This window comes from Bombina bombina, chromosome 2 (genome assembly GCF_027579735.1).
Source record: "Bombina bombina isolate aBomBom1 chromosome 2, aBomBom1.pri, whole genome shotgun sequence".
NCBI lineage: Eukaryota > Metazoa > Chordata > Amphibia > Anura > Bombinatoridae > Bombina > Bombina bombina.
The window spans coordinates 137,015,406-137,037,117 of NC_069500.1; the positions used below are offsets into that span (position 1 = coordinate 137,015,406).

The window sequence follows — 21,712 nt, forward strand, 5'->3', positions numbered from 1 at the left end:
TTTGTTTTTAGCTTAATAATATGTTTTTAACCCTTTAAGGACACAGCTTTCAGTTTGCTCAATTGTTTTATGACGGAAAAATTCCGTCATATGTCCTTAAGAGGTTAATGGCTTTCCAATAAACATTATTAGTATGGAGGGGTGTCAGATAGAATAGATTAATACATTGTGACTCAGGAGTTAACTATTAATAGATTTATTGTAGATATTTAGATTTTTCTTTCCCTATATGTTTTCTTTTTTGGTATTTGAAGATGCTTTCTTTTTCATTTCTTTCTTATTAATTTCTTATATTGCATCGAACACCTTTTCCTTCAACTATTATTTAGGTTAGGGGTGTTGTGTGATTTGTATTTCTATTTCATCCATTTTTATATTACTTATGAAATATGCATGTATCTAATGCAGTATATTTTGATACTTAACAAAGTTTTTATTTAATAAATTTGCATAATCCACCCATGCATACCTAGCCTCGACTGTGACAAATATATAGGCCAAATATGAGCTAAAACTGAGACAAATACACACCCATGGGCATACACAGACACGCAAGTAACCAAAAATTTTGGGATATGGGGTCATACAGAAAAGTGAATGAGGATGCAGTCAATGGTTAAGAAGCAGCGGTCTTAATACTGCTGGCTTTTAACCTCTCTGTGCTGGCAGGTTAAAATCTATCCGGATTAAACAGAATGGAGTGATTGACATCTGTACGTGTAATGATAAATGCGGGACACCCTCAACATGATCACAGTTGGAAAGGTTCTCTAGTTGTGAACATTGTCACCTAGACATTGATAAATGGAACCCATAATTTCTATCAAATCTGAAATCAAACATCAGTACATTCTGTCATAGTCCTAAAATGACACACCTTATTACTATATTTTAACTTCACAACACAAAATCTAGGAGTTAAATTTCATTACAAAAGAATGTGTACAAGACTTAACAAGCTAGAGTGTCTTTAATTGTATCTATAATATTATTTCTACACTACAGACAGTTTGCTTTCTCTTCGGCAAATGGAGGTCGTTCAAATGCAAACAAAGTCATGGTTGTCATCACTGATGGAGAATCACATGATAACTCAAGGTTATCAGAAGTAATTGGAAACTGCAACAAGGATAACATCCTCAGATTTGGTATTGCGGTACGTAGAATTGTTTGTTAGTGCATAGATTTTATTAATGCTTTTATGTATTTAAGGACAGTAAAAACTTTGAGATGTTTATATAAAATGCTTAGTTATGCGTAATGACACATTTCATGTCATTTAGCTCTTAAAGGGACACGGAACCTAATTTTTTTCTTTCATTATTCAGATAGAGCATGCAATTTTAAGCAACTTTCTAATTTACTCCTATTATCAAATTTTCTTAATTCTCTTGGTATCTTTATTTGAAATGCAAGAATGTAAGTTTAGATGCCGGACCATTTTTGGTGAACACACTGTGTTGTTCTTGCTGATTGGTGGATAAATTCACCCACCAATAAACCAGTGCTTTCCATGGTCCTGAACCAAAAAAATCGCTTAGATGCCTTCTTTTTCAAATAAAGAAAGCAAGAGAACGAAGAAAAATTGATAATAGGAGTAAATTAGAAAGTTGCTTAAATTTGCATGGTCTATCTGAATCACGAAATAAAAAATTTGGGTTCAGTGTCCCTTTAATTGAGCAATTTCTTATTCTTAGAACTTGAAAAGCACCTCCTGACTTCTCATTCTGCTAAAATCTGTCCATAAATGTCTTTATGAGATAAAAACTGCAAAACAATTAATTTAATACTAACTTTAGTCCACAGACAGCAAGGGTAGTCATAAAGTCCAGATTGGCTCCTCCAAATAAGGCAAATGATGGGTGGAGTCTACACCGAAATAGGTACTCACAGTTCCTGAATTCCGGCGGTGAAGATCTGCTTCTAGGCGGCGACATCTTGATCCAGCGTGGGGGCATCTTCTATCTTCATCTTGAGCGAAGGCGGCGTGGAGTGGAGTTGACCGCAGAGCCGGACTGGAGATCGCAGAGCAGGACCGGCGGTCACGGAGCAGGACCGACATGTAGGATCCTCTTCATGCGGTCACGGCCGCATACTGAATATTGAATGCAAGGTACCCCATTTAGGTACCTTGCATTCCTATTGGCTTAAATTTTGAAATCAGCCAATAGGATGAGAGCTACTAAAATACTATTGGCTGATTTCAAAATTTCAGCCAATAGGAATGCAAGGTACCGCAATATAAATGGGGTACCTTGCATTCAATCTTCAGTGTGCGGCGGCGACCGCATGAAGAGGAACCTCCACGCTGGTCCTGCTCTACGGGCGCTGGTCCTGCTCTACTGTCGCCGGTCATGCTCTGCGGTCCCCTCCGCACTACCTTCTCTTCTGATAAAGATAGATGTCCTTGCTCTGGATGAAGTTGGAGCCCCCTGGAAGAAGACCTTCACCACCGGACTTCAGGAACTGTGAGTACCTATTTGGGGGCCAAACTTTTTTTTAAAAAGTTTGGGTGTTTTTTTGTTTTGTTTTTTAGATTAGGATTTATTTTTTATTTTTTAATGGGCAATAAAAGAGCTGATTGCTCTTTTAAGGGCAATGCCCATACAAATGGGCAATGGGTAGCTTAGGTTTTTTTAGACTTAGGTTTTTTATTTTGGAGGGATGTGTGGGTGGGGGGGGTATACTTTTAGGGGGTAATTTGCATTTTATTTAGGTTAAAGGAGCTGATCGCTTTTCTTTTATAGGGGTATTAGTTTAGGTTTAAATTGTTTTATTTTGGATAATTAAGTTTTTTTTTCTGTAATTTTAGATTTTTTTATTTTTTGTCATTTTAGTTTTTTTAATTTAATCTTAAATCTTGTAAGTTTTTTTATTTTATATAATTGGGGTTAATTTATGGGGTTTTAGCTTAGGGGGCTTATTGATTAGATTAATTGTTTTGCGTTGTGGGGGTTGGCGATTTAGGGGTTGATAGTGTAATTAGGTAGTTGACGTTGTGGAGGATTTTGCGGTTTAGGGGTTAATAGTGTAATTTAGGCAGTTTGTGTTGTGGGGGGTTGGCAGTTTAAGGTTTAGGTAGTTTTATGTTGTCGGGGTTTGGTGGTTTAAGGTTTTTTTTGGTTAATACTTCGTGCGGGGGGGTAGGTTTTTGGTTAATATTTCGTGCAGGCGGTTAGATTTTTTTTGCTAATACTTTGTGTGGGTGGTTAGGTTTTTTTTGTTAATACTTCATGTGGTTAGTTAGGTTTTTTGTTAATACTTTGTGTGGTTGGTTAGGTTTTTTTTTTTATTAATATTTTGTGCGGGTGGTTAGGTGTTTTTTTGTTAATACTTATGCAGACGTTTTTTTGTTGTTGTTAATACTTTTTTTTTTTTGCAGTTAGGTTTTTTTTGTTAATATTTCGTGCAGGCGTTTTTTGTTTTTTTTTAATACTTCGTTTTCGGCAGTTATGTTTTTTTTGTTAATATTTTGTATGGGCGGTTAGGTTTTTCGGTTAAATGCTTAGTTTGGCTGTGTGTGCAGCTTACATTCTTTTGGCTGTCTGTGCAACTGACGACAGTGACGCATGCTTTACAAATGCGATTATTGTATAGAAGAGCTGACTTTGGGGTCCATGTTTGAAGCAGTGTAACCTGCTCTGAAACCATTGCGGGGCAGGTTCGAACATGCGAGCCTGCTTCCTGCTATGTCCTTAGACTGCTGCTTCTTACACTCTTAGCCACCTTTGAGGTGGCGAAGAGAAATCATCCTGAACTAGCTCAATCAGGGTGATTGACAGATCCTTATCTCATGCAATTGGTCGCATAAGAGAAGGGGCGGGCATTACACACTCATCAGAGTGTGTAAGGATGCATATGGGCCAGCGTGTGAATAGATAATACATGGGGCCCATATTGTGTAAACTTGCATTGCTTCTCTGGTGGCTCCGCCTTTTTCAAGTTAAGAATTTCCAAATCTAATATAGAAATCTCTAGGTATCACAGATAGTTTACTGCTATTGGTTACAAATCAGAAATAGTTTAGAATAATACGGTAACCCAAGAAAGGTGCACAAAAAGGTAGTGCAAATGGTATACAGAGATAACAGGAAGAAAACATGTGTTAACATACAACACTAAAAACAGCACTCATTGCATCTTGCAAAATTCTTGTGACTTGAGAAGTTTTTCAAAATTGTCCTGTAAAACCAAAGAACATTTCCCAGATGGTATCCCACTGTGATGTATAGGAAGCAAGAGATTAAACAGCCTCGGAGGGCAGTTTTAAGAGAGGGATAGTGTAGTTCTGGTAAGATACTTTTATTCTTTACTGTGAATACGGCATGACATGATTATGGTACAGTTTTAGGAGCTCCTGCAAAGCAGGTTTTTGCTCTTTGTCTTCTGTAAATACTTTTGAAAACACTAAAAAGCTTAATTAATTTGTAAAAACTGAGAACCTAGATCGCATGTAAGTCGCTAAAATGGCATTGCCACATGTAAAAGTAGCAGTATAGTTTGAATTGTAGCGGCTCCATTTTAGTAACTACATCACTTTTGGGCCACAATGACTATCCATTAGGAAGTTTCTGACCCAAGTTGCTACTACACTGGTATTTACAGTGCCATAAAAATACATTTTACTACTCATCAGTGAAAAATTAAACCTTACCACAATCTCCCTGAGATACCCACAACACAGTGACAGTAAGCTTCCCCAAATCCCACTTGATTTAGAAGCAGTGGTTGTTCTAGGTGATTTGCTAATTGCTTTATATGGTCACTTGTGCTCAATGGCAAATTTGTTTATGGGGGGGCACTGTAATGGTTATTTGAGATGGGGTTGTCCTGTGTATGGTTAATTTGTGATGAGGATCTAGATATCTCTAATGTTAAATGTATATTTGGTGTTTGTTCTGGGGGGTTGCAGTTAGTTTTTTCTTTTTTTCTTTTATGAATAGTACAACCTTTAAAAAAGGTTGTACACATCTGAAAGTCACATGTAATTGCAAAAACACACAGTATTGCATGATGTTTAGAGGGGACATCACTACATTGCTGTTTCATGGCTTCTATAGGAAATTGCTAACTGTGCAAGCTATCAATACCTATTGGCACTATAGTTCATACCTTCGAGTACCTTTAAGCTTAAAATGTAATAGCCCAAAAATGTTTAAAGGAATACTAAATCCAAAATGTTTCTCTAACAATTCATACAGAGCATGCAATTCTTTTGTTCTCTTGCTATCTTTTTTTTTTGGTTCAGAACCTGGGTCATGCTTGCCTATTGGTTGGCTGAATGTTGTCCCCAATAAGCAAGTGCTATCCAGAATGCTAAACCTAAAATGGGCCGGTGTTCTAAAGTAAATGGTATACCATAGGTGACATATTATCAGCTGTTGGAGCGGTGTGGCGCATAATGCGCGTGCGCAAGAGGACCAACCTCCTACAAACAGCTGTTTAAGGAGATTTACTTGCGAACAACGGGTCCTACTCCGTGTGCCACGTGTTTGTAATTTTTTAATAAAGGCTAAATTTTTAAATGAAGTCCGGTGAATGCTCAGAAATTTTATTCTGGTGGGGGAAGGTGTGGGTATCATGACAGTAGCACTATGCTGTCACATTTGTCACTGTCATGCATATACTTTTTAGCTCACTCAAATACACTCTATAATCTAGAGTGTATTTGAGTGAGCTAAAAACTATATGCATGACAGTGACATACAGAGTCTAGATTATATTGAATAAAGCGACTGCAGTGCGCACGTGCGCAGTGAAGGCTATTAGCCTCTATAAATTATGATTACGGGCCATCTGTTGTTTACTTTACATCAGCTGTTTGGAGGAGGTTGGGCCTCTTGAGCATGCGCATTGTGCGCAACACCCCTCCAGCAGCTGAGTCATGTGACCTAAAGTGACGTGGTATACACATTCCTATGCGGTATACCACTTTCTTTAGAACACCAGATCCTAAGCTTTACATTCCTGCTTTTTAAATAAAGATAGCATGAGAACGAAGGAAAATTGATAATAGGAGTAAATTAGAAAGTCGCTTAAAGTTGCATGCTCTATCTGAATCATGAAAGAAAATATTTGGGTTTAGTATCCCTTTAACTATACAGAAACAACACCGCTATATACTTTTTTTGTCTGCCTTTTCTGTAAAATATCTCTGCAATTCATGCTCCTTCCATTCCCTCTAGAACAGTTGCAGTGCCTCCATTATACTCCATCCCTAACCTGTGCTTGATTTGAAAAACATTGTAAATTGCGTAAGCAAAATTATAGTATTAAAGAGACCGTAAAGTCAAAACTAAACATTCATAATTCTGACAAAGCATGCAATTTTAATTTACTTCTTAAATTTAATTTGGCGTATTTTCTTGGTATCCTTTGTTGAGGAGTAAAGCTAAGTAGGCAGAAAGTAGCTTAGGAGTGTGCTTGTGTCTAGAGCATTCTGCGGCACAAGTGATTGAAAGTGTGCATAACATTGCAAACAATCATCCAGATTTTAAGTTTTGCTCTATAACAGGTGCATAAATAACGCAAAAAAATAGCGCTATCGCACTCTCCATAGCGCTGCCATTTAAAGTTACTGAAAAACCTTCTTTTGTTGTGTGATATAAACTCCATACCGCACAAAACCCAAGGCCTGACTTGACATGCTCGTGCACATTTTCCCCCGTAGACATCAATGGAAAAAAACAAACACCTGTGATCGCAGAATGGTGAGCGCCGTAACGCAATCCCTAGTCCAAACACCCCTAATCCACCGCACCCCTGACATCGCAGACACAAAATAAATGTAATAACCTATAATCAGCCGCCCCAAAATCGCAGACACTAATTAAATTTATTAAATAAATATCACTAAATAAAGTGATTAACCCTTAAACGACTGCCCTCCTTTTGTAGGGCATTGTCCTAAAGCAATCAGCTCTTTTATCTTAAAAAAATACAAAGCCCCCCTAAAAGTAAACCCCCTCCCAACTAACCCACAAAATAAAAACCTAAGTCTAAAAAAACCTAAGCTAAACCTAAACATACAAAGGGGCATTCAGCTCTTTTGTGTCCAAAGACCTACTCTTAAAAAAAAAAAAAAAAACACCCAAAAAAACTAACACTAACGCCAGGAAATCTACTCACAGTTCCTGAAGTTCAGACATCCATCTTCATCTAGGCGGGGAGAAGTCTTCATCCAGACGGCGATATCTTCATCCATTGCGGAGGCATCTTCTATCTTCATTCATGAACAGCCAATAGGATTTTAGTAGCTCTCATCCTATTCGCTGATTTGAAATTGTCAGCCAATAAGAATGCAAGGTGCCTCATTTTTAAACGGGAACCTTGCATTTAAGCTTCAGTGTACAGCGTTAATCGTATGAAGAGGATCCTGCATGCTGGATGTCTGCATCACCGGCGGCGATGCTTCGCACCTCCACAGCTCTGCACCACCGGGATGAAGATAGAAGATGCCCCAGCGATGGATGAAGATGTCACCACCTGGATGAAGACTTCTCGCCCCCTGGATGAAGATGGATGTCCGGACTTCAGGAACTGTGGGTAGATTTCCTGGGGTTAGTGTTAGGTTTTTTTTTTTGTTTTTTTGGGTGTTTTTTTTTTAGATTAGGGCTTTGGGCACAAAAGGGCTGAATGCCCTTTTAAGGCCAATGCCCATACAAATGCCCCTTTAGGGGCAATGGGTAGCTTAGGTTTTTTTCAGACTTAGGTTTTTTATTTTGGGGGGTTGGTTGGGTGGGGGGGTTTACTTTTAAGGTAAAAGAGCTGATTGCTTCAGGGCAATGCCCTACAAAAAGCCCTTTTAAGGGCTATTGGTAGTCTATTGTTAGGGGGTGTTTTTATTTTGGGGGACTTTTTTTTTTATAGGGGTATTAAATTAGGTTTAATTGTTATTATTTTGGATAATTTTGTTTATTATTTTTCGTAATGTAATTCTGTTTTTATTTTTTTGTAGTTTTAGGATTTTTTAAATTTGTAATTTAGGTTTTTTAAATTTTTCGTTAATTTTATTGTTTTAAAATAGTTATCTTAGGTTACTTTATAGTTTAAACTTATTTTTTTTTTATTTCACAGGTAACATTTTATTTATTTAAAGATAATTGTAAATTTAATTTAAAATTAGGGGGGTGTTAGGTTTAGGGGTTAATAGTTTAATTTAGTGTGTTGCAATCTGGGGGGCTGAAGGTTTAGGGGTTATTAGGTTTAGTTTAGTAGTTGCGATGTGGGGGGCTGACAGTTTAGGGGTTAAAAGGTTTATTATAGTAGTAGCAATGTGGGGGGCCGGGGGTTGAGGGGTTAATAGCTTTATATAGTGTTGGCTATGTGGGTGGGCGGTGGATTAGGGGTTAATACGTTTAATATAGTATTTGCGATGCTGGAGGGTGGCGGTTTAGGGGTTAATAGGTTGTTTATGGGTGTTAGTGTACTTTGTAACATTTTAGTTATGAGTTTTGTGAAACATTTTTGTTTCACAAAATCCCTAACTACTGGTCTCAGATTGCGGTATGGATCAGGGCGGTATAGGCTATAATGCAAGCATTTTAGCTGGACTGCACAGCGGTATGGATTGTTGCGATACAGGCTAAAACACTTGCGGTATAGTTATACCACCGTGACTTGTAATACAGGAGACCTGTCATTCCACGCGCAATGGACAATTTTTCAGCGGTATAGCCGTACTGCACCAGACTGCAAAACTTGTAATCTTGCTGAATGCTGCCAGATGGCCAAAGACACTTTCATGCAGCTAAGCTCACCTAAGATTACGCTTTAACAAAGGATACAAGAGAATAAAGCAAGATTATAAGGAGTACATTGGAAAGTTGTTACAAAGTTTATGCTCAAATAATGACAACTTTTAAGGGACAGAGAAAGGCCACACAACTAATAAGAGGAATAGAGGTATTCAAACTATGAAGAGAAGTTATCCAATCTGGGTCTGTTTACTCTAGAAAAAAAGGTGCTTGAGAGGAAATATGATTACTTTATATAAATATATTCAAAGCCCATATATTGGGCTCTATTTAACAAGCTCCGTATGGAGCTTGATGGCCCCTGTTTCTGGCGAGTCTTCAGAATCGCCAGAAACAGCAGTTATGAAGCAGCGGTCACAAAGACCGCTGCTCTATAACCTGTCCTCCTACTCTGAGCAGGCGGACAGACATCGCCGGAATTCAACCCGATCGAGTACGATCGGGTTGATTGACACCCCCTGCTGGCGGCCTATTGGCCGCGATTCTGCAGGGGGCGGCTCTTGTGAGCTGCTGGTACAATTTAAAGGGACACTAAACCCAACATTTTTCTTTTATGATTCAGGTAGAGAAAACAATCTTAAACAACTTTCCAATATACTTCTATTACGTAATTTGCTTCATTCATTAGCTATCCTATGTTAAAGAAATAGCAATGAACATGGGTGAGCCAATCACACAAGACATTTATGTGCATCCACCAATCAGCAGCAACTGAGCCTATCTAGATATGCTTTTCAGCAAAGGATATGAAGCAAATGAAGCGAATTAGATAATAGAAGTAAATTAGAAAGCTGTTTAAAATTGCAAGCTCTTTCTAAATCATGAAATAATTTTTTGGGGTTTCATGTCCCTTTAAGGCTAGAGGAAAGGAGATTTCATCTCCAGCAACGTAAATGTTTCTTCATGGTAGGAGCAATCAACTTGTGGGACACCTTGCCTTAAAAGGTAGGGACTGCCAATGCCTTAGATACATTTTAAAATAGCTTAGATACATTTCTGAATAAAAACAGAATTTAGGGATATGATTGCTTGTGTTAAAGGGACAGTCTAGGCAAAAATAAACTTCTCATGATTAAGATAGGGCATGTCATTTTAAACAACTTTCCAATTTACTTTTATCATCAATTTGACTTTGTTCTCTTGGTATTCTTAGTTGAAAGCTAAACCTAGGTAGGCTAATTTATTAGCCCTTGAATGCCGCCTCTTATCTGAATGCATTTTGACATTTTTTATAACTAGAGGGCGTTCATTTATGTGTGATGTATAGGTAAAGTGCTCACGCCCTTGGAGTTACCTAGGAGTCAGCACTGATTGGCTAAAATGCAAGTCTGTCAAAATAACTGACATAAGGGGGCAGTCTGCAGAGGCTTAGATACAAGGTAATTACAGAGGTAAAAAGTGTTTTAATATAAGTGTTAATTATGCAAAACTGGGGAATGGGTAATAAAGGGATTATATATCTTTTTAAATAATAAAAATGATGGTGTACTGTAGACTGTCCCTTTAAATGGGTTGCCTTTCTAATTGTTTAATGTAAGTTCAATTGTCAGCTTCTTTTGTGTAATGTAAGTAATGTATAGATTAAACCTCATCTGCTATGTTAAAACTTATCTTAAAATGTAACCTTTTTTTTTTTTTTTTTTTTTTTTTAAAGGTTTTAGGATATTACAACAGACACAATATTGACAGCAGAAAACTTATAAATGAAATCAAATCTATTGCAAGTACTCCAACAGAAAATTATTTCTTCAATGTTTCCGATGAAGTTGCATTGTTGGAAAAAGCAGGAACTCTTGGAGAGCGAATTTTTAGCATTGAAGGTACAAATGGTTAATTAAATTCCATTTTTTTATTGATTGTAGAGGTTCTGAATTTATAACTCAAATTTAAATAATACACTTGGTACAAACACATTTGTGAGAGGCACATTTCCTACAGATGGCCAGATTACAAGTGGCGTGCTAATACATTTTTTTCCGCTTGTGTACTACCATGTAAAAGTTGAAAGTAAATTGCGCACGAGTGAAAACCGATGTGCAGTAACTTCAAGACTTTGGATACCGCAACTGCGTTAATTTCATCTCCCCATAGACTTCAATGGAGTGCACTTATTGTTTGTGCGCTTACTCGAAGACCTATAGCGCTAAACCCGAAGGCATTTATTTTTTTTAAATATATCTCTATATATCTGATGATAGATATATTTATACTAGGCGATAAGCCTGCCCAGTCTATGTTTAAAAAATTACAAACCCCAAAGGTGATATTATAAAAATAAAAAATGTAAAATTACAGAAAAAAATAAACAAAGCTATCCAAAATAAAAAAATTAAACCTGAACTAATACCCCTATAAAAATTATAAATCCCCACCAAAATAAAAACACCTCTTATTCTAATACTAAACTACCAATAGCCCTTAAAAGGGCTTTTGTAGGGCAATGCCCTAAGTTAAACAGCTCTTTTTTCCTAATTTTTTTTTACCAATTAACCCCTAACATTAAACCCCTTAACATTAAACCCCCACCCAACCAAGCCCCCAAAATAAAAAAATCTAACACTAAAAAAACCTAAGCTACCCATCAATCAATCAATCAATTTGGGGTACCTTGCATTCCTATTGGCTGAAATTCTTAAATCAGCCAATAGGATTAAAGCTACTGAAAAATTAAAAAAAGTCAGCCAATAGAAATGCCAGGTACCCCATAAATATGGGGTACCTTGCATTTAACCTTCAGTGTGCGGCGGACGATCGCATGAAGAGGAGCCTCCAGGCCACTGAGGACCGCCGCCGCTAAAGACTGCAGATGAGGATCCGTGCATCGGGGAAGCCAGATCCGCACCTCCGCTCAGTGCTGCCTTAACTCCGGGAGAAGATAGAAGATGATGGAGCCGCCTGGAAGAACACCTTCTCCATCGGACTTCAGGAATGGTAAGTACCTATTTGGGGGTTAGACTTAGGCTTTTTTTTATTTTTAAGATTAGGGATTTAATGGGCGTGTAAAAGAGCTGAATGCCCTTTTAAGGGCAGTAAAAGAGATGAATGCTCATACAAATGCCCCTTTAGGGGCAATGGGTAGCTTAGGTTTTTTTAGTGTTTTTTTTTTATTTTGGGGGGTTTGGTGGGTGGAGGGTTTACTGTTAGGGGGGTAAGAGAGCTGTTTACCTTAGGGCAATTCCCTACAAAAGGCCATTTTAAGGGCTATTGGTAGTTTAGTTTAGATTAGGGGGTGTTTTCATTTTTTGGGGGGTTATTTTCATAGGGATTAGGTTTAATTTTTTTTATTTTTGATAATTTTGTTTATCTTTTCTGTAATTTTTATTTTTTGTAATTTTAGATTATTTTTTTTTAAATTTAATGTTAGGTTTTATTATTTTAATTGTAACTTAGTATTGGGATTTATTTAGGGGGTGTTAGGTTAGGGTGCTTAGTAACGAAATTTGTTATTTGTGTTGTGGGGGGTTGGCAGTTTAGGAGTTAATAGGTTAATTAGGTTTATTGCGATGTGGGGGTTTGGTGGTTTGGTGGTTTAGGGGTTAATAGGTTAATTAGGTTTATTGCGATGTGGGGGGTTGGCAGTTTAGGGGTTAACAGGTTAATTAGGTTTATTGCGATGTGGGGGGTTGGCGGTTTAGGGGTTAATATTTTAATTATGTTATTTGCGTTGTTTAATTTGTGGATTAGGGGTTAATTATTTTATTATTTTGCAATGCTGGGGTTGGCGGTTTAAGTGTTTGTTAATACTTTGTGCGAGAGGTTAGGTTTTTTTTTTTGTTATGCTTTGTGCGGGCGGTTAGGTTTTTTTTTTTATTTATTTTGTCTGGCGGTTACGTGTTTTTTTATTTCTTGTGGGCGGTTACGTTTTCGTTATTTTGTGCGTTTTGTTTTTTTTAAGGCTTCGTTTGCCTACGCTGCATCAAGGTGGATTTAAAAAATTGCAGGGCGGTGAAAGAATCCACCTGCGCGTCCAGCCAAAATTCTTTTGGCTGCCTCGCGCAGCCAACATTCCTTTGAGTATGCATGCCCAACTGGCGACGGACGCGTTACAAACTCGATTTATAGTATAGATATAGATACATCTTAAAGCAGAAGTCAAGAGCATAAAAAAAAATAGTAGGACCAGAATAAGTGAATAGATTTTAATGTGCGCATGAACCCTTAAACACTGAACTTGGGTTGAAAGCTAACTGCATGTGTCCATTAGTGATGATGTAGTTTGAGTAATCACTGATGTAATATAGTCTCCTTAAGCAAGTGGTTGTTTTAATTAGGGCATATCTACATAGGCTATTGGCATACGTTATCACTGAAACTGATAATCATTACTAGAAAAAAAAATTTTTTAAAACATATCTACTACAAAAATGAAATGCTTCTATCCAAAACTGGAATGCACTTATGCATTTAAATTTTGAGGTTTTTTGTTGATTTAACATTAGTTATACTAATGTGTATAGGGTAAGCTTTCGCAATACCTATGGAAACAAATTAAGTGATTGAATATGTGTTCATTTCAGGGACTGTTCAAGGTGGGGAAACCTTTCAAATGGAAATGTCTCAAGTTGGATTCAGTGCCCAGTACTCTCAAAATAAGGTAATTTAAAAGCACATTTTTATTATATTGAAAGATGAGGATGAGTTCCTCTTTAATAATACCGGAAGCATGTATGTCCCTTGTTATGATGATGTGGGGGATCATCAGACCCCCAGGGATCCCACTAGAAATGAGTGAAAATCGTGAAATTAGGGGAATAAAAAAACAAAAGGGTATACGTGGAGGAAGAGTGCTCACCAGAGACTTCATTAATCCTCTAGAGAATAAAAGAATAGGTGAAAAGGGTATATGCTAGATTACAAGAACCACAGGACATGAAATAATGAAAAGTGCCACATGGAGGAACCTCGCACTAAGGTATCTGATAAAGTGGGTGCATCAAGGAATTATGTGTCCTCTCCATCAATCATTGTACTCAGTAAATGGGAACATGTGATGTGTGCAGAGCATGCTCAAGAGAAGTGCATGGATGCATCATACATCTCCCACTATCCCCCACACTAGCATTCATCTCCACACCGTGGTGCAACCCCCAAATCCATTCTGGTAAATTACAAGCAGAAATCTTTTTTCATAGCACTCCTCAGTGTCGTGAACATTTTTTATTGAAAATTTAGAAGTTACTATGGATCCTTAGAAAATGTCCTTCAGTCTGACAAACATTGTCAGTGTATAGTATTGTATGAGGATTTTGGGGAACATTCTATTAAATTATGGACCATATAAACAGTAGTTTACCATTAAAGGGACAGTGTACTGTAATTTTATTCTCCCCTTAAATTTGTTCCCAATTATCCATTTTGATTGTGCTCCCTTAGCATATAAAGCCAGTTTGCTGAGTTTTACAGAGAGTGAAACTGCTGTTTCAGTTTCTATAACGATCCTTTGTTGGTGCCGAGTGGGATTGATGGAAGAGAAGGAGAGACGTGGGTGGGCGGCCCAGCGGAGGAGGGGGAGGGATGGGCGGGGTTCCCCACAAGGATTAACGGTTAGGCAGAGGAGAGGGCTATGGGTCCCTACACTACAGAAAAAAATTATAAAATAACATTTAAAAAAAATAAATTGTAATTTCTTACTATCAGACTGACTGCAGTAACAAACATGGTGGGGTAAGAGAGTGGTTGGGTGGAATCAGGGATTTGGGAGGCGGAGGAGTGATCCCTACACTACACAATGAAAACATAATTGAATAAATATGTATTTAAAAACAAAAAGGCATATATCGCATACTGGCAGTACCTAAAATGATGGTGACCAGTGAGGAGGGGGAGGGAAGAGAGCTGTTTTAGGGTGATCAGGTAGAAATCAGGAAGTGGGAGGGTAATCCCTACACTAGAGCAAATATTAACCTCAAAAGCTACCTGATTAACCCCATCACTGCTGGGAATTTCAGAAGTGTGATGTACATCTAAAGTTAGTGGCCTTCTAATTGCCAAAAAGCAATTGCAAAGCCATACATGTCTTCTATTTCTGAACAGAGGAGACTCCGAAGAAACATTTACAACCATTTGTCTTTTGACTACATGTGTAATCATTTTTGTGAGAAAAAAATATAGCACAAAAGATAGCATGGCCAAAGAGTGACATCAAATATATCAAAATGGGCCTAGATCAATACCTTGGGTTGTCTACTTTAAAATATATATATCTAGTTTTCATTAGTAAAAAAAAATAGAATGAAGGCTCTATTTTTGTTTAAACTAAGTGATAGTAAAGCCGCTGAAATTCTCAGTAGTGAAGAGGTTAATCATTACAAACAGTGACATCTATTTGTTGCATAGCTTTTTTTTTCTAGTAAAACATTGACTCTGGGAATAGCTCCAACTGTTTAAAATGATTAGTTTTTATGACTTAAAGATAATGTACCTGTATATTTTACGCACACCACTTCATGACTAATCACATATGTATCTAGCTCTTCCTTATTTTTCACTTTACAGTTTTGGATATAATTAAATGATAGTTTAGTTAAATATGCCCAAAAATTGTTTAATCATAGATATTTCAAAATTTTCCAGTTTTTAAACATAAATACATTACTTAGTACAAAAAGAGGTAAATATATAGGGCTAGATTACAAGTGCGGCGCAAGTGGTTTTGCGCTAGAGCAATCGCGATTTCACGAGCCATTTTCCTTACGCTGATATTACAAGTTCGGCTTCAATCCTTTCCGCGATCTAGGAGCAGTAGTAAATTCAGTTCTGAAAATATTTTTTTTTTAAAACACAATAAAAATACATAACAAAGTACACTTACATTTATAAACTATTCTAATAACCAATAAACGCCATCCCCCCACATCACAAAGTATCTAAATAAACTATAAACCCCTAAACCGCCATCCCCCCACATCACAAAGTATCTAAATAAACTATAAACCCCTAAACCGCCATCCCCCCACATCACAAAGTATCTAAACTATTAACCCCTAAACCACCATCCCCCACATCGCAAACACTAAATAAAACCATTAACCTCTAAACCGCCATCCCCCACAATGCAAAGTTATAAACTAACATCTAAACACCCTAACCTAACACCCCCTAACCTAAACCAAATTAAAATACCCCTAAATTTACTAAAAAAAATCCTAACTACCTTAAAATTAAAAAAACTTACCTGCAAGATTAAATAAAACCTAATCTTACCATTAAAAAAAAAAAAACCTACCATTACTGAAAAAAAAACGCCATTACAAAAAATAAAAAATCCTACCATTACATGCGAAAACTCTGCTTAGTTTTCTCAAATTGTAATACCAGCGGAACCCGAGAAGCGCAAAAAGCCTAACGCTAGCGATGTTTATAATGCTACTACTATCTGAGGATTGACACATTAAGGGCTAGATTACAAATGGAGTGCAATATTGCGCTTTCATTCAAGCACTAAATCTGCTAGAAGTATGTTTTTTGCGCTCAATACACTTGTATTATGAGATGAAAGTAAAAAGTTTGCGCTCGAGCGCACGCATACTAGTGATTAAAGATAAACTACACAAGATTGCTAATACATAATTTCATTCCCCCATTGACTTTAATGAAGCTGAAATTTAAAAAAAACAAACTATTACCCAACAAACCAAATCATGATTATTTTAAAGCACAAAAATACAGAAGCTTTTATGACATAACTTTACATTCTAATGTTCTGAACATAGCATTTTTTATCACAGTGTTGAGTATAACGATACTGTTAATTGTATTTTTGATGCGAATTGTGCAACTTTTTTGTCTCAGATAACCGTCAACCAGAGCTCGCGTATTCACATTTATTTTCAAATCATAATATGAGTTAACTTGCACGCAAACAGGAGCAAAAAAATCCAATATAGTTTGCACGTAAACATTAGCGCTTGACTCGTAATCTAGCCCTAAAGGGGCATTTTTTAAGTGTATGAATTAGAGCTTTGCAGTAGATCTGCAAACAAAATAAATGTTCTTTTTTTGTTTGTTTTGCTACTTATATTAACCCTTTAAGGACACAGCTTTCAGTTTGCTCAATTGTTTTATGACGGAAAAATTCCGTCATATATCGTTAAGAGGTTAAAATGATATTTTAAGCCACATTTCAGTGAGTGTCCCACTCATTATATATTATTTTTTAGCACACCCAGCAGATTCAGAATATACCATTATTTTATTTATATTTCATTGCATGTGAGGGAGCCAGCAGCCAAGAGTTAAGAACTACTGCTTCTTAAAGGGACACTGAACCCAAAAATTTTCTTTCGGGATTCAGATAGAGTATGCCATTTTAAGCAACTTTCTAATTTACTCCTATTATCAATTTTTTTCTTCGTTCTTTTGCTATCTTTATTTGAAAAAGAAGGCATCTAAGCTTTTTTATTGGTTTAGAACTATGGACAGCACTGTTTTATTGGTGGATAACATTTCAAATAAAGATACCAAGAGAACGAAGAAAAAATGATAATAGGAGTAAATTAGAAAGTTGCTTAAAATTTCATGTTCTATCTGAATCACGAAAGAAAACATTTGGGTTCAGTGTCCTTTTAACCCATTACGTCAACTGTTATGGGGTGTATCTCAATCCCCCAGGACTTTTCCGACCAGGTAGATTGACAGCCCCTGCTTGTGCGCAAGTGTGTAATAATAATTGCGGGTAGCATATTGCTGCCCACTAGACGCAATGCCTGGCTAACAGGGGAAAATATATACTGTACGTCCTTGTCCACCCGGTCTTAATCTGGACCACTATATCATTGTTTGTAAGTACTAATCTAAAATAGTTCCTTTACGTAGCGGTTCAAGTGACTGCCCTTGCTAAGATTTTAGAATATACTTACTTGTAGTTGATTTAGCAACTGGTACCTTCCAGTCTATCTAGCATATTAAAGTTTCCCACTACTTTAACCTTGCACGGGGTGGCATTACACAAGCATTTCACCAGAAATGCTTGTGCAATGATAAATGCTGATAAATGTGTATGCTGTCTGCATTTAGCGATGTTGAGCGGACATGATTCACTATAGCAAATCATGTCTGCTCAACACTTAATACATATACCCCTTAGTGTATTTGTGTGTATGAAAGAGAGTGTATGTGTGTGGTGAGAGTGCGAGCATATGTGAGAGAGTCTGTGTGAGAGATAGAAAGTGTGTGAGAGAGTGTGTGTGACAGATAGAAAGTGTGTGTGGGAGTGCGAGTATATGTTAGAGAGTGTGTATGAGAGAGTGTGTGTGACAGATAGAAAGTGTGTGTGAGAGTGCGAGTATATGTGAGAGAGTGTGTATGAGAGATAGAAAGTGTGTGAGAGAGTGTGTGTGACAGATAGAAAGTGTGTGTGAGAGTGCGAGTATATGTGAGAGAGTGTGTATGAGAGATAGAAAGTGTGTGAGAGAGTGTGTGTGACAGATAGAAAGTGTGTGTGTGAGAGTGCGAGTATATGTGAGAGAGTGTGTATGAGAGATAGAAAGTGTGTGAGAGAGTGTGTGTGACAGATAGAAAGTGTGTGTGAGAGTGCGAGTATATGTGAGAGAGTGTGTATGAGAGATAGAAAGTGTGTATGAGTGTGTGTGACAGATAGAAAGTGTGTGTGAGAGTGCGAGTATATGTGAGAGAGTGTGTATGAGAGATAGAAAGTGTGTGAGAGAGTGTGTGTGACAGATAGAAAGTGTGTGTGAGAGTGCGAGTATATGTGAGAGAGTGTGTATGAGAGATAGAAAGTGTGTGAGAGAGTGTGTGTGACAGATAGAAAGTGTGTATGAGAGTGCGAGTATATGTGAGAGAGTGTGTATGAGAGATAGAAAGTGTGTGAGAGTGCAAGCATGTGTGAGAGATAGAAAGTGTGTGTGAGAGTGTGAGTATATGTGAGAGAGTGTGTATGAGAGATAGAAAGTGTGTGAGAGATAGAAAGTGTGTGTGAGAGTGTGTGAGAGATAGAAAGTGTGTGTGAGAGTGCGAGTATATGTGAGAGAATGTGTATGAGAGATAGAAAGTGTGTGAGAGTGCAAGCATGAGTGAGAGATAGAAAGTGTGTGAGAGTGCAAGCATATGTGAGAAAGTGTGTGAGAGAGCGTGTGTGACAGATAGACAGATAGAAAGTGTGTGAGAGTGCAAGCATATGTGAGAAAGTGTGTGTGTGAGAGATAGAAAGTGTGTGAGAGTGCAAGTATATGTGAGAGAGTGTGTGTGACAGATAGACAGATAGAAAGTGTGTGAGAGTGCAAGCATATGTGAGAAAGTGTGTGTGTGAGAGATAGAAAGTGTTTGAGAGTGCAAGTATATGTGAGAGAATGTGTGTGAGAGATAGAAAGTGTGTGAGAGTGCAAGTATATGTGAGAGAGTGTGTGTGAGAGATAGAAAGTGTGTGAGAGTGCAAGTATATGTGAGAGAGTGTGTGTGAGAGATAGAAAGTGTGTGAGAGTGCAAGTATATGTGAGAGAGTGTGTGTGAGAGATAGAAAGTGTGTGAGAGTGCAAGTATATGTGAGAGAGTGTGTGTGAGAGATAGAAAGTGTGTGAGAGTGCAAGTATATGTGAGTGAGTGTGTGTGAGAGATAGAAAGTGTGTGAGAGTGCAAGTATATGTGAGAAAGTGTGTGTGAGAGATAGAAAGTGTGTGAGAGTGCAAGTATATGTGAGTGAGTGTGTGTGAGAGATAGAAAGTGTGTGAGAGTGCAAGTATATGTGAGAAAGTGTGTGTGAGAGATAGAAAGTGTGTGAGAGTGCAAGTATATGTGAGAGAGTGTGTGTGACAGATAGACAGATAGAAAGTATGTGAGAGTGCAAGCATATGTGAGAAAGTGTGTGTGTGAGAGATAGAAAGTGTGTGAGAGTGCAAGTATATGTGAGAGAATGTGTGTGAGAGATAGAAAGTGTGTGAGAGTGCAAGTATATGTGAGAGAGTGTGTGTGAGAGATAGAAAGTGTGTGAGAGTGCAAGTATATGTGAGAGAGTGTGTGTGAGAGATAGAAAGTGTGTGAGAGTGCAAGTATATGTGAGAGAGTATGTGTGAGAGATAGAAAGTGTGTGAGAGTGCAAGTATATGTGAGAGAGTGTGTGTGAGAGATAGAAAGTGTGTGAGAGTGCAAGTATATGTGAGAAAGTGTGTGTGAGAGATAGAAAGTGTGTGAGAGTGCAAGTATATGTGAGAGAGTGTGTGTGAGAGATAGAAAGTGTGTGAGAGTGCAAGTATATGTGAGAGATAGAAAGTGTGTGAGAGTGCAAGCATGTGTGAGAGATAGAAAGTGTGTGAGAGTGCAAGTATATGTGAGAAAGTGTGTGTGAGAGATAGAAAGTGTGTGAGAGTGCAAGTATATGTGAGAAAGTGTGTGTGAGAGATAGAAAGTGTGTGAATGTGAATACCTTTGTGCAAGTTTGTGTTCATGTGCTTTTATACATAGGGGGAGATTTAATAAGCAGCACATGCTGCTTTCTCTGCTCAATGTTTCCAGCTCGCTTTTAGGTGGCGGACTGCAATCATCCCGATTTCATACGATCAGGATGATTGACACCCCCTGCTAGCGGACAATTGGCCGCAAATGTGCAGGGGGCGGCATTGCACAAGCATTTCTTGTGAAATGCCTGTGCAATGTTAAATGCCAACAGCATATACTGTCAGCATTTAGCAATGTTGGGCGGAAATGATTCGCTACAGCAAATCATGTCTGCCCGACACTTAGTAAATTAACCCCTAAGGGACCGATTTATCATTGTGCGGGCGGACATCAATAAATTTCAACAGCATATGCTGTCGGAATTTATCATTGCACAAGCATTTCTCGTGAAATGCTTGTGCAATACCGCCTCCAGCACATTCGCAGCCAATCGGCAGCTAGCAGGGAGTGTCAATCAATCCTATCGTATCCAATCGGGATGATTGCTGTCCGCCGCCTCAGAGGTGGTGGACGAGTTAAGGAGCAGCGGTCTTATGAATAAATAGGTTGACTGCTTAATAAATCTGCCCCTTAGTGTGCACTCTGAAAAAAGAAAATTGGTGTTATGTGCATGGTGCAAGAATGTTCAGGTTTGGCCACCCTAATAAGCACCCCACTTATATATAATCTATAATGTATACTGGCTTCACATCACATTACATTCAATATAATGTTTATGTTTTAAACTTACATTTTTTAGTCAATTTTTAATCAATCAAAAATGACGACTTCAGTGTTATATTGTTGAATTGTTAAGAGTAAGCAATGTATACAGTATATAATATGCAATACACAATAGCGTATACAATACAATATCTTGTTAGCAAATATCCATAGTTTTAAAAAGTCAAGGATTTTTGCAAAAAAAAAGGAAAAAATAAAAAACTGTTAATTAAAAACAGACTAACAGCCCAAATGCATGAATGATGTTGCATAACATGCAGACCTTGTGGGGGGCTCTAAAAGATTACATTCCTCTTCTGTTTAGTTGTTAATGAGGAGCATATGGAAGACCCTGCAGAGTAGGTACAACAATGCTTAGTAGCATGATCATTAACAGCTAGTGAATCTAGAAGATAATATAGATAAAAAAATAAGTAATAAGACCCCAGAAACTAGGTGAGCCACTATACTATTTCATGCTACAGGGACTTTAAACTCAAAATCTTATATATTATACTACATTATAAAAAAATAATATATTAATTCAATTAATTAATGAATATGAAACATTAGCTTATAAGTTAATTATAAATTTTGCTTGCAATTGCTGTAATTTTTTCTTCTCCAAAATTCTTTACTAACTCAAATTCTGTGACCTAAGTATGATGCAAAATGTTGCAAATGGCCTTAACTAGCAATTTAAAAGGATACTAAACCCACATTTTTCCCGTCATGATTCGGATAGGGCATGCAATTTTAAGCAACTTTAAAATTTACTCCTATTATCACATGTTCTTTGTTCTCTTGGTATCTTTTTTTGAAAAGCAATCATTTAAGCTTATTAG

General features: G+C 37.4%; 1 protein-coding gene across 2 annotated transcripts in view; it reads left to right on the forward strand.

Moving 5' to 3' along the window:
- Positions 1-21,712, forward strand: part of ITGA2 (integrin subunit alpha 2) — a 266,068-nt gene that overhangs the window by 147,634 nt on the left and 96,722 nt on the right. For both annotated transcript variants that reach the window (XR_008400607.1, XM_053701265.1), the window contains exons 8-10: positions 1,006-1,156; positions 10,411-10,576; positions 13,274-13,350. Coding sequence is in view for 1 of the 2 variants with exons in the window: in XM_053701265.1 (XP_053557240.1) it covers positions 1,006-1,156; positions 10,411-10,576; positions 13,274-13,350 (394 nt within the window). In the remaining variant the exon portion in view is untranslated. The remainder of the gene's footprint in view (positions 1-1,005; positions 1,157-10,410; positions 10,577-13,273; positions 13,351-21,712) is intronic.